This window comes from Mandrillus leucophaeus, unplaced genomic scaffold, assembly GCF_000951045.1.
Source record: "Mandrillus leucophaeus isolate KB7577 unplaced genomic scaffold, Mleu.le_1.0 Scaffold269, whole genome shotgun sequence".
NCBI lineage: Eukaryota > Metazoa > Chordata > Mammalia > Primates > Cercopithecidae > Mandrillus > Mandrillus leucophaeus.
In genome coordinates, this window is record NW_012102798.1 from 2399857 (window position 1) to 2413906 (window position 14050).

The 14050-nt window shown below is 40.6% G+C and overlaps 2 protein-coding genes across 2 annotated transcripts in view; both read left to right on the top strand.

The window, feature by feature from the left end:
* Window positions 1-27: 27 nt before the first annotated feature.
* TRPC5 (transient receptor potential cation channel, subfamily C, member 5) overlaps window positions 28-14050 on the top strand; it is a 325159-nt gene continuing 311136 nt past the window's right edge. The window contains exon 1 of the mRNA XM_011984482.1: window positions 28-930. The gene's annotated coding sequence lies outside the window, so the exon portion shown is untranslated. The remainder of the gene's footprint in view (window positions 931-14050) is intronic.
* Window positions 11775-14050, top strand: part of LOC105542831 — a 67459-nt gene continuing 65183 nt past the window's right edge. Inside the window, exon 1 of the mRNA XM_011984533.1 lies at window positions 11775-11926. Coding sequence (XP_011839923.1) covers window positions 11775-11926 — 152 coding nt within the window. The remainder of the gene's footprint in view (window positions 11927-14050) is intronic.

Below are 14050 nucleotides of genomic sequence, written 5' to 3' on the forward strand. Positions count from 1 at the left end.
CACACACACACACACACACACACACACACCCCACATCACAACCACGACGGGTTGTCCGCAGCTCGCAGCCACCCCAAAGGGAAGAAGAAAGAACAGGAGCAGAGGGAAGCCGGGCGCAGAAAGAAGGGAAAAGGAAGAGCTCAGGGTTGGACATTTTTGGAGACAGGGGTGGGGAGGAGAAAGGGAGCGTGCCTCCTTGATTTTCCCCTCCCCACCCCTCTTTGCTTTTCTCTCCCCTTCCCTGTATAGCATATTCCAGAAACGGCAGCAGAAGGGGACAGAAACCTCTAGTGTAGAAAAGGGTTTTGGAGGGGTGGCCAGCGCTCCCGCCAGCCGCTACCTAACAGCTGGAGCTTGAGTGTGAGTGTAAGAGTGTGAATGCGGCTCTCTCTCTCTCTCTTTTTCTCTCTCTCTCCCCTCTCTCTCCATCCCTTCCTTCCTCCCTCCTTCTCCCTTTCCTTCACACTACAGTGTCAGCTACCCCTGTCAGTTTCCCCGTGTCAGTTTCTTCCCTAGCTCTTATTGTGTGTGGCTGGCTGCGTGAAGGGAGTGGGTGCGCTTGAAGGGGCTCAGGTTGGGTTAGAGAGCTGGGAGAACAGGGCAGGGACATTGGTAGAGCAAAGAGTTTCGGGGCACTGGCGAAGGTGAAAGGTGAGGAGGGCCGATCTCTTACAGGGAAGTTTGGGAATAACTGAGCATCCAAAGGGGAAGCCAAGGTAGGAGCCAGTACTTGCGCTCGTCTTTACACCCCGCCCCTTTCCCTGTGCTTATCCGCCCACCCACCCGTCAGCCTAGAGGCCCCGGGCTGTCCCAGTCGGCTGCTGTTTGCGCGCGGCAAAAGAGGAGTCCGGCAAGACGCCGCACCACGCATCCTGGCCCGCGGACACCCAGACGACACAGATCTGATCCGAAGAAACCACTGGGCTCAGGGTAAGTCTACAGGCGGCCGGTGCGCTCCATTACGCTGCCTGAGCGCTGCTGAGGGGCAAGGGGCAGCGAAGTGCAGGTTGAATGAAGATGCTGGGCTGCTGTAGGCTGAGAAGCATTGACTGACTGGCTGTGGGCTCAGGGTGGTAGGGAGCAGAGGGAGGCCAGCAACAGATTGTTTTGGAAGAGGAAATGCAGTGGGGAGAAGCTCTAGGGGTGACAGGACAAGGTGCTGCCGGCGATGACCAAAAACATCCTTTCACTGGGAATATTTTCCTGAACCACATCTTTGTCCTGTCCCTGGAAAATGATTTGCTCCATTCTTGGGTAGATTTTAAGATCCCTGGGGAACCTGCTCCCAGGCCTCCTTAAAATCGATTAGTGTGGCCCTAGGACCAAGGATACCTGCCCTTTGTCAAAAGCAACCTTCAGAAATAGAGAGTCAGGAGCCGCATCATGAAGGTTCAGAAACCAGGGTCCCCATTTACCTTCTTTGTCTTGTATCCTTCGAACTTAAGAAATGGCCAGATTTGTTTGCCTGTCTTCCTTAAAGGAATCAAAAAATGCAAATGGAGAGGCATCAGTCAGATCTCTGCTTCAAAGTGGACACCTCCCTCCCTCCCTACACACACATCTACTGGGACAAATGGTCATGATTATGTCCCACATATGCAGGTACTGAGCTGAATTCACAGATGCTGATCTTTCTCCATGGTCTCTTAGAATGAGGTTAGGAGAAGGGCTTTTCCCCTATGACAACCTGGGCTCTTTGGATCAGTCATGTACCTGGTGATGGTTAAGTTTTTAGCAAGGTTATTACTCCCTCTGGAAAAGCCTGAAGCGGGTAACCAGCCTGAAAGATAGAATCTCTGAACTTTACCCGAGTTTATTATAAGAGTAGGAGAGACACAGACTAATCGATAATGCTCCTTTTAGAGATTATGCATGTTAACCGTTGGCTTCAAATGAGAAATAATTAATACATTGACATGGCACACCCAGACCCACTTTCCTATTGCCATATATTTGTCTTCATGGTGTTTAGCAAGAATAACAAGTTTATATATCAGCATTCATAATTGTCTATTGTTGGTCTCATAGGTTTTTTGATGTTTAATTGATGATTTATATTATATCTCCTTTCCCATAAACTCTTTAAAAACTGAGATATAAATGACGTCACATGGTACCTTTCATCATGTTTTTAAAATCTGCTTATTCTAAATCAAAAGGCATGTTAATACATTTACATAGTATGAAGTTCGTTTCAAAGCAAATATATAGCCTGGGATAAAAGAAACTCACAGGGTCAAGGAGTCTCTGAAGCTCTCTCTGTGAGGTCGAAGGAAGAATTGAATGTCACCTAAAATCCACATTTTGGTCCCTGGAAGATGCTGTTTTCATAAACTTTCACTACATATATAGGGAGAGAGAGAGAGAGAATGTGTGTGTGTGTATGTGTGTGTGTGTGTGTGCATATGTGTATGTGTAATTTTTCAAGGACCTCAATCAACCCCATACAATCTTGGTTCTGTGCTTTTGTAATAGAGGGGAGCAGGAGGTGAATTTGTGCTTCCAAAGCACCCAGGTTCTTCTGTTAAACTTTCTATTTATTACTACGTTACCAAAATGTAATGAATTGCCTCCTTCCAACTCAGCAAATAAGACAAACACATTCTGCATTAAGTGAAACTGTTTATGTTGCATCAGGCAATTTGTTCTAATGTTCACTGCTAAGAGAGAGCAGAATGAGGATTACTCAAGTAGGATCTGAAAAGGTGCCCATTCTGTTATTTTTTAAAGCAACCATAAGTAAGTATTTTCTTAGGTTAAAATTACACTTTCAAATAGATATACTAAAGACCGGGTTGCAGACAGGTAGGAACGAACTGGCAGCATCATAACTGAGAGAAAACTCAAAATATCAACACGAATGAAGCCTACAGTGTAGGTTTTGCTCTGTTCTTGGTGATGTGAGTATCTGGCTGTTGAGGTGAGTCCTGATGGTTACCCAGGGGATAAGCAGGTGAGCAGGTTCAGGGATTCAGAACCAATGTAGCCCCCAGCTTCAATGATACTAATTCACCTGCCTTCAGTGTACATCTCAACATGGAGACCTGAACCAGATATCTGCCATCCTTCCCAGCCATAAGAGCTATAATCCTAAGATTCTGTTCTTCCTATAGCTAACAACTAAAACCAGAATGGCATGCAGAACCACAGTACTTAGAGAAGACTAGGCCAGGAAATTAGAGATGCAGGAGGGAGGAAGATGAGAGGAATATGAGAGAACCAAAGATGTTTTGAAACAAACAGAAAGAAAACTATCCAGGTGTTCGCTTTGGCTGGGAATGGAATTAATCCAGAAATCAACTCATATGTGAAGCATCTTAAAATTGCCTGTATTTGACTTGCAAACACTGTGTAAACAATGATAGAATTCCATAGTACCAAGGAATTGGGAACCTTGGAGTACATTTTCAGTGTTGCCGTCTCATTTCACTCCTTACAATATTAAATTCCAATCTGCAAGCCATTCAGGTGCTTAATTATTGAATGGATATTTCAAATGTGTCATGCTGCTTTCCTGTAGCCTATTTTTGAATGTTCTAATTTATCTTTTGCCATGGCTCCATCACTGAAGGTGGTAGACTGAAGCATTTCTGCCTGTTTTACTTCTGCCAAAGGTTCCTGTTTTCACCTTAGTATACTAAGCTGTTCAGATGCCTCCTGCTAACTGAGGAAGAATATAAGGTGCAGAATCTTTCTCCCCAAAGCACTCTGTGCCACAAGGTGCCACCGGCCTAATTTGGCCCAGTCATTTTCCAGGTTTTCAGGGAAAGGTATGACGAAGTTTGCAGCCTATAGACAAAAATGATGCTCATTCTAGGCAGAAGTTATTCCTCATCTTACAGATCAGGGATAAGCTAAGGCCAGCCATCATGTCCAGAGCTAGTAGCTGATATATCGTAGTGTCATCCTTTGTAAAACTCAACGAAGCTTTTCTTCTGTTGATGGGCCCCTCAAACTTTGTCCAATGAGACCAGAAGACCCATACTGCCAGCAAGGAGTGATTCCTGAATGACTCAGCTGTGGTCTTATAAGCAAACATGTACATCATGCTCAACTGAGTGAGAAGAGATGATTTAAAGACATTATAAAAGCTGATAGGGGCTAAGCAAAAATTGCAATTCGCTGTGTGAAGGGAACTTGGCAAGTTTCTCAGGTTTTGTTCTCTGTCACCAACTGTGGAGTTGGCCCTTCGATGGAGGTGGCCAATGCAATTGCCCCAGGTTTTTGCCTTAGCAAAAGGAAAGAAAAAAATAACAACAAGACACAAGCAGGGATCTTGGCAGGGTCAATTCTCTCATTTCACCTATCGAGAAATTGAAGTCCAGAGAGTAGAAATGACTTGCCTAAAACAGACTACTAGCTAACAACAGCGGCAAAACCAAAACCCCAGGACTGTTTGCTGATACTAAATACATTTTCTGAAGCTCTCTGGAGATCTTCCCAAGAAATCGAGAGGTAGCTAAAGCCAAGTTTACCAAGATCATAACCCTCTACTTCCATTCCCTATTTAGGTATACATGTGTATATTACATGCTACTATCATATCTTTGTGACTTACCTTCTCAACCATCACCTCCCCCTAACACACACACACTCACACACACAATCCTATCTTGCTAGCTAAGAAAACATTGTATGTGCCTACAGCTAGCATATTCAGATGGAAGGCAGAATTAAACATGACAAAAATTTAGCTGCTCACATTTATGTGTCTGATCTGGCTCACACCACCAACAGCAAGGCATCTAGAAATCCCAGTCTCTGCTGCACCACAGTAGTTTTGGGGAATGGAAGCTAGCAGAATCCAGTGACTGTGGCTCTGGTTTTGTATACTCAATCTCAGAATCAGCACCCCCAAATGCATGTGCAAATACACACACGCACACACACACGCAAACATGCACATACAGTCACACACTTTCCGAAAAATTAAAACAAAGAAAATAGAAAAGATAAGACAGGTGGTTTTTAGAGCAGAGTACAAGAAGGAAAGGTTTGCAAAGGGATATTATCACCTTCTCCCATTTTTTAACCTTACTGCCTAATTTTCATTAATTCCACCCTAATTTATTTTAGGATCTGAGAAAATAGGCCAATGCAAACATGTTTACTACAGCCAAGAAGGATGATCTGGAAAACCTCCACATTTTAGTGAGAATATCACAAGGATAGGGAAAAGGCTAGGACTTAGTGAGCTAGAGCCTTGCTACTCCAAGTGTAGTCCCCACACCAGGACTGCCACCATCCCCTGGGAGCTTTCTATAAATGTAGAATCTCAGATCCTTCCCCAGACCTACTGAATAAGAATCTGCTTTTCATGCAGATCCCCAGTGGTTCATTTTTATACTAAAATTTGAGAAGCACTGGGCTAGAGCTTATCCAAAAAGCACCTGAAAGATACTTGAAAATAAACAATTACCTACCGAGCATGTAGGGACAATTCATGTGGCTTATCAATTAAAAAATAAAATATAAATTTTTTCCAGGTCCGCTTATCTTGTTATTCACAGTAAAACCCTTAAGTGTGGGCAAGAGAGTTTCGTGTAAGGGGAGTAAGATCATAGGATTTGTCTATTTACCAGGACGACTTGGATTTGGGAACTCACACAGACCTGAGTTCAAATCCTGGCCCTGCTCACGAATTACTAGCTGTGTAAACATGCACTTTGCCTTTAAGCCTCACAGTCCCCATCTATAAAATGGGATTAATAATAGTACCAACTGGCACTGGGCTGTCATGAAAAATTAAATAAGACACTATAAGGCACTGGGATATGGTGAACAATCAATAAATAGAAGATATAATTCATATGATTTGGCCAATAATTTTAGTTTGGTAGAAAACCAACCACTAGATGTGAAGTCTTAGGGCACCTAGCATTATTTCTAATGGATGTGAATCTTATTGGGTTTTCTACAGATAGAATGCTAAGATATACAACAGTAAAATATATTTAAATATAATGGAGGCCACTAGAAACAAAGATTTTTTTCAGAAGGAATTACAGGTGTCCCTAGTGGAATCACTCCATGGAAGAAGACTGAAGTCAGAAATGACCCTGTTCTATGAAGCATATCTCAAAATATGACCAAGTTAGAAAGTCAAAAGTGAGGCATTTTCTGCATGTTTGCATATATATGCAGCATGAAAAACACATGGATGCACACACATACATACACACACATGGACGCATCCTTCGATGGACAAACTAGAAAATAATTCAAGGCTGAAATGACGTTCTAGGATCAGAACAAGGTTTCTGCCTGACAAAATCTTTAAAATGCATGAATAATAACCTCTACCTCGTAACTTGCTCATGTTGCACAGTTTAATGACTTAGGTATTACTATTTTGTGGGTGAAAAAAAATAAGCAACTCCTACCTCTTCCCAGCCCATGGTGCTACCTATCTGCTCAATTTTCTCACCAGTAAAATATGATACATGTGGTACTTATAAAGTCCAAGGAATCTCTAGGCATTTGATTCTATAAAGACTTATTGACTGGCATGTGCAATCTGGGCGACCTGATTGTAAAGACACAGAGACAGACACTACCACCTCTGGGTCCCAGTCGTTTGGTATGTTCCGGACCTCCAGCTTCCCCTGATTTTCAATAGTATCAGATTAGTAAAGTATCAATAATCTTATAATAGACAATATATATCTCTAATTGTTAAGATTTCTGTGATCACCCTAAATAAACAATAGCAAGTGTTATCAATTATTGACTATCTTTATATTAGTTTTCTATTGCTGCCATAACAAATTCTCACAACCTTATCAATTTAAAACAACACAAATTTATTATTGTTACAGTTCTGTAGTTCTGAAGTCTGACAAAGGGATCACTGGGCTAAAATCAAGGTTTCAGCAGGACTGCCTTCCCTTCTGGAGGCTCTAGCAGAGAATCTACTTCCTCACTTACTCAGATTGTTGGCCTAATTCACTTCCTTGAGGTTATAACTGAAGTCCTAATTTCTTTGGTGGCTATCAGCTGAAGCTCATTCCTAACTTCTAGAGACAACCCACATTCCTTAGTGCATGGCCCCATTCCTCTGACTTCAAAGCCAGCAGGGGCCTGTTGGGTATCCCCTTACACTTTGATGAGGGGGCACTCAGCTGGCTAACTCCTATCTCTTCTCCCTTTGCATCTCTCTCTGGCTGACTGTTCTGCCTTCCTCTTCTGCTTTGTTTTGTGCTTACATTGGGTCCACCGACATAATCCAGGATTATCTCCTATTTTAAAGTCTGCTAATTAGAAACTTCAATTATATCTGAAAAATCTTTTTTACCATGTAACATATCATATTTACAGGTTCTGGGAATAAGGGAATTGACATATTTAGGGGGTGGCCATATCTTGTCTACCATAATCCTCTGTGTGTTGAGTGCTACAAATAATGTGGTCTTAAATGACATTCACTACAGTTTCTATATGATAGGTATTATTATTATTCCCATTTAACAGATGAGGAAACAGGATGAGACAAGTTAACTGGTGTGCTTAACACTGCACAGCTTGTGAATGGTGGAGGCAGGGTTGGAACACAGGTCACTCTTCCTCCAAATCTTGAATTTTCCCTATTGGCTTACATTATGTAGCTGCCTCACTGTTGGAAAGCTCTTTTGGTGGTTTTTGTTTCACTTGTTGTTGTTATTTTGTTTTTTATCTTTTTTTTTCACGTTTTTGAAAAGGTAATTTATATTCATGGTTTAAAAATAAAAATACATTAAAAGGTATTCAGTTTTCCATCTGCATGGTTGTCCCCACCCCTTCCTCGTTTGATTTGTTTCCCTCTAAAACTTCTGAATGAAAATACAAGCAATCATGAATAGATGTACAGAAATATCTTTACGTTGTAACAAAATCTCTCAAACTACAGCTCAAATCCGTTTTGTCCTTTTGTTGCATTCTCATGACAATGCAACTTTGGAAGAACTAACATCTGTGTTAAGTGACAGATCTTTGGGTCAATCAGTTACCTAAGCAACTGGTGACTCCGCTTACTTTCTAAAGTGCCTTATAATCCTTTTCACCCCATGATGCTCACTTGAATACTCTATACATTATGTAACCTTAATGCCTCAATATTATGTATGTCATCAATTTTATCTGAACATCCCAAAGTCCTGGAATTTTAGGAAGCACAAACATGAGAGAGAGAGAGACAGTGAGAGACAGAGACAGAAGAAGAGAAAGGAGAAGGAGGTAGAGAAAACAGAAAGGAAAATACAAAAGAAGAAAAAGGAGGAGGAGGAAGAAGAAGACAGAGAGTCGGAGGAAGAAAAAGAGGAAGAAGAGGAGAATGTGGATGAGGAGGAAGGAGGAGGAGAAAGAAGAAGAGGAAAGAGGAAGGAGAAGAAGAAGGAGGAGGAGGAAGAGGAAGAAGGAGGAGGAGGAGGAGGAGAAGGAGAAGAAGAAGAAGAAGAAGGAGAAGAAGGAGAAGAAGGAGAAGAAGGAGAAGAAGGAGAAGAAGGAGAAGAAGAAGAAGAAGAAGAAGAAGAAGAAGAAGAAGAAGAAGAAGAACTCCCATAATGTACAGTGAGAAAAAACATACACTTATGAAATATATTTTGTTATTATTCCATATTGTAATGGGGTGATATTTTAGCATAAATAAGCATAATGTCTTATTTATAAATAATCTTTCATAAAATAGACACAGTTATGTATCTTGCAAAAGAACATGGAACTCTTACATAATTAGAAACACTGAAACAGACTACCATATAATCGGGTAGCATATCATATAGCAATAGGCATCGAAAACAAGATGACAAGTTTGGTTTAAACAAAGAATTGAATAAAGCTAGTAACAAAATCAGTATACCAGAAGGAATGATTTTGTTATTCCTACTATGAACATTGTTCTTTAGCTGTAATATAAAAACCTCTTCTTTCCAGCATGTCAGTAGCATACAATATACACTTGCCTTCTAGTGGCACAAAACAGAGCATCCTATTATCTTCTGTTTGTTTTTTGTTTTGTTTTGTTTTTCTATCCTTTAAACCAGTGGTTTTCCAGCTGTGGGCAATGATTCTTTAATGCACTGTAAAATCAGTTTAGTAGTTCATAGCCACTATTTTTAAGTGAAATATAGTAAAAGAGAGAAATGTGAGTCTCAGTAAGAGCAAGTATTGTTTCATTAATCTTACTTTAGTAATGCATGTGTGTGAGTATGTTCATGTTTGTGTATATATTAGATTCAACGTAAAATGGTTTTCTTGCTGTGGGTTATTGTCCCAAAGTTTGATAAATATTGCTTTAAATGATTGGAACCACTGAACAGATGTTATATTTCAGAATACTTATAAATAAATGAATCTCTGCCCGCACCTAAAAACCTTGGCCTTCCTGAACGTATTTTTCTAACTAAAAGGAGATTCCACACTGTCCCTTGGCATTGTAGTCCCCAGTTCCTGGCAATGCTCAGAAAATAGGAAGCATCCAAAGAAAAATTTAAAATCCCATAAAAAATGGGAATGTCTTTTATCTGTGGTGTATGAATATGTGGAGATTTGTAGCGTCTCAAGATTTGGAATTGAGTTTCCTAGTTGTCACTTCCATTGGCATCTTATGGATACAGTAGCTCAGGAGACCCTAGTCAGTGCTGAACATGGCCTGAAAGTTTGCAACTCACATGAAATATTTAACTTCAAGAACCACCAGAGAACTTGATACTTTTGATTGTTGTCATCTTTACATAGTGGTCATCTCCAGAAACGTTTTCTAGATTAGTAGCTTTTAGTCTAATGATAAAGACCGAACAATGAAGAAAGATTGACAGGAATATAAAATGTATGTTTGTGGATACATCTAGGAAAATGCTGATGAAGTAGTGATGGGTAGGTGAAGATTGTCACAGGATGTTTGATGTTGCCAAAGAGAGGATTTTCACATTTGTTACGGGGCAATTATGCCAAGGAAGAGGAAAATGAGAGGGCTAGTTGGAAGGATACAGACAAGAGAGTATTAAGGAGTAATTAAACAACTCAATCCTCAAAGTGGTAATTGAGCTCCTACTATCAATCACTTGATGAATATTCACTCAGTGTGCACTAGGTGGAAGGCACTGTTGGGAATGCAAACATCCTTGCCCTTCCTTTTCCCTCTAGGAACTTTCAACATGGTCAGAAGTGAGTGGGATGATGGGAGCAAACATGATGTGAAATCCTGGTGTGGCCAAGTAGGGCATTATGCTTTAAGCCATTCATGGAAATAGAGGCAGGTACTTCCAGGAGATAGAGTGGGGAAGTTTAGTCTGTAGAGGCCTTTAGATGTTCAGGCTGTGCTGGATTTAATTTAGTGGATGAAAGGAAGATACAAAAGGATTTTGAGATTTAAAAAATGAAATAATGATAACCATGTTTGGGAATGATTATTCTGGAAATGGTGTGTAGGAATTCCGGTTTGGTGGAGGAGCAAGCAATGGCAGGCATACCAGTTAGGAAGCAATTATGGAAATTTAGGCATGAAGAGTAGCACTGTGGTTAGGTACAGAATCTAGGTCCAAATTCGTCTGGGTGTGATTCTAACTGTCCCACTCTGAGCCTTAGTTTTCTCTTCTATGAAAAGAAAAAACTAAAAATACCTGCCTTAAAAGAATACTGTGAAGTTGAAATGAGTTACATGTACAAAGCACTTAGCCCAGTACCTGGCTATAGTAAATGTGTGCACGTTGACTGTTATAGTGTTGTTATTGCTTTTATTACTGCAGTGGTGCACCTGGAAAGGATGGGGTATAAAATACACTGTGAAGAAACAATAATGGTGAATGGCTGTGTAATGTGTGATGAAGGTAGTCAGAGATATCCGCAAGTTTTACCTCCTTGCTAGGTAACAGAGAAATGATGCCATAAGAAATCGTGAAGGCGAGGTGAGACAGGAAGATAATAAGTTGGTAATAAGTTTTGGTATAGAATTAAGCTCGGAGTCAGTGTGAGACATTCTAGTGAAAATGAAGTCAGTTTGAGGCTTGCAGTCATTTGAGGCTTGGAGTCAGTCATTTGAAAATGACTACCAAAAAATTTTAGATGTGACACTGGAGCTCAAGAGAAAGTTTAGGGATGAAATGAAAATTTGAAAAGTCTCAGATATAAGTATAACAATTTTTATCTCTGGTCTGGGCGTGGTGGCTCACACCTGTAATCCCACCACTTTGAGAGGCCAAGGCAGATTGATCACCTGAGGTCAGGAGTTCAAGACCAGCCTGACCAATATGGTGAAACACCCCATCTCTACTAAAATTACAAAAATTAACCGGGCATGGTGGCACATGCCTGTAGTCAGCTACTCAGGAGGCTGAGGCAGGAGAATTGCTTGAACTCAGGAGGTGGAGTTTACAGTGAGCTGAGATCATGCCACTGTACTCCAGCCTGGGCAACAGAGGAGACTCTGTCTCTAAAAAACAAACAAACAAACGAAAATTTATCGCTAAGAAATACATGTAAAATCTCCAAGAAAGAAAGAAGAGAGACAAAAGCAGATAGTTAAGGTTTAATCTGTAGTGCATGATTAGTGGAGGCAGAAGAGCCACAAGAAGAATGATTGAAGGCAAAAAGAGACCTGTTCAAGGCACTGCTGGGAATTCATAAAAAGAACATGCCCTGCTCAATAGAACTTATAGACTCAGGACAGAAGGCATTGTAAAGTATGAAATATGCAATAATGACATTCAATTTAAAAATATAAATTCTCAGTTTCAAAATATACCTTAGTTTGTTGACTAGAAAAGACAGGAAGGCTTCATAAGTATTTTAGCCCTTGAATGATGAGTGACATTTGGAAATACATCAAGGAGCACATTTCAGATGAGAAGAATTATATGATCAAAGGTGAAGAGTTAGAAATGGGCACACCAAGTTTAAGAGAGAGAGAGAGAGAGGAGATCGATCTGACAAGAGTGAAGGAAGATAAGGAAAGGTAAGAGAGGAAAAATGTTCAAATTACCCCCATAGCTAATCTCAAGTCCCAACTGAGGGAGATTTAAAATGTTCAGTCTCATCTTAGCTTTAAAGCTGGATGTTTCATGTCATTTTTTTTCTGACATGCAACTCAACTCCCAGCTTTCTCGGTTAAATGATTGAGAGGACAGTGATGCTATTAACAAGAATAAAGTGATAGAAGAAAATTAGCAGGTTAGGGTGAGGTGATAGGAGGGTAGAAAAGGGATGATGACTTATGTTTGGGACATGTTGAAGTAAAGGTGCCAGTGTGACATCCAAGCACAGATGTTAAACAAGCAGTTAGTTAAATGGGTTTAGAACTCAAAATAGAAGTCTGAGCTGTAGATATAGATTAGGGAGTCATTATCCCATAATAACAGGACAATAATAGCAGTGATGATGACAAATACTTACGAAGTATATACTCTATCTAAGGCATGGTTCTAAGAGTTTTCCAAATAGTAAATCATTTAACCTTCACAACAACCTTATGAAGGAAATGCTATTTGTATCCTCATTTAACCAAAGGACTAAAACCAAGGCTCAGAGAGGTCTCATGCCTGAAGTCACACAAGTGGTATCTATTGGAGACAAGATCCAAACCCAGGCAAGTACAAATCCAAAGTTCATGCTCCTCATTACCACATTAAGAGTGAGTGTTAGTCTTAGAAGTAGAATCACTTACTCTAGCAGAGCACAGTGAAATAGGTCAGCTACCGATCCTTGAAAATACCAATATTTCAGAGGTAAGTGGGAGAAAAGAATCTTTCAGAAGAGACTAAGAGCAATCATAGAGATAGAAGGAAAACTAGGAGTGAGTGATGGCCTTAAAGTCACTAAGGAGAGAATGCCCAAAAAGGGGAGTGGATATTAGCGGCATTAAGAGCTGCAGCCATTGGATTTGACAGTTCAAGGGGCTTTGAATAATGTAGTGGTTAGGACAGGGGACAGCAAATCACAGGCCATGGGCAAAATTGGGCCCGCCATCTGTTTTGGTGTGGCCTCAAGCTAAAAGTGGTCTTCACATTTTTAATGCCTGGAAAAAATCAAAAGAAAATATATTTCATGATGTAAAAGTTATGTGAAACTCAAATTTCAGTGTCTATAAATAAAGTTTTATGGGAACACAGTCACTCTGATACATTTATGTATTGTCTATGACAGCTTTCTTACTACAATGGCAGAGCTGAGCAACAGAGAGCATATGGCACAAAAACCCTAAAATTTTGTCTATTTAGCCCTTTACAGAATAAGTTAGCCAGCCCGTAGGTTAAAGGATTAGCTGTAAAGTCAGACTACCTCAGTTCAAATCCCAACTCTCCCCCGACTACACAATGTGACCTTGAAAAAGTCACCAAATGATCTAATGACCATTGTCGGTAAAATGCAGATTAAAATGGTATTTATCTCATAGGATTCTATTTAGTTAGTTAGTTAGTTATTGTTGAGACAGGGTCTCACTCCGTCACCCAGACTGGAGTGCAGTGGTGTGATCATGGCTCACTGCAGCCTCAACCACCCCAGGTTCAGGTGATCCTCCCACTTCCCTGAGTAGCTGAGGGTACAGATATGTGACACCATGCCTGGCTAATATTATGGAGTTTTGGGGTTTCTGTTTGTTTGTTTGTTTTTGTTTTATTTGTAGAGAGGGGGGTTACATCATGTTGTCCAGGCTGGTCTTGAACTCCTGGGCTCAAGCAATCCACCCACCTTGGCCTCCCAAAGAGTGGGGATTACAGGAATGAGCCACTTATCGAGCCCAACTTCATAGGATTTTTTTGAGGATCAAATAAGACAATTTGTGTAAAGGGCCTAACACAGTGTCTGGTGCATAGTTAGAACTTAATAAATGTCAGCTGCTGTTGACTTTTGATATGGTAGAAATGAAGCCAAATTGCAATAGGTGGCAAAAGGAATTGGAGATGAGGCCTAGACAAATAGAAACTATACTTTTGAAAACTTTCACAGTGGATTTGAGGATGGAGGAGGACGTAACTTTTGGGGGGCCATTTTCAGTTTTAGTGGAGAGATTTGAACTCAGGGAAGGGGAGAAGTGAATGAAGATTGAGCATCTGGGAGGAAAGAAAATGAAACAACAACC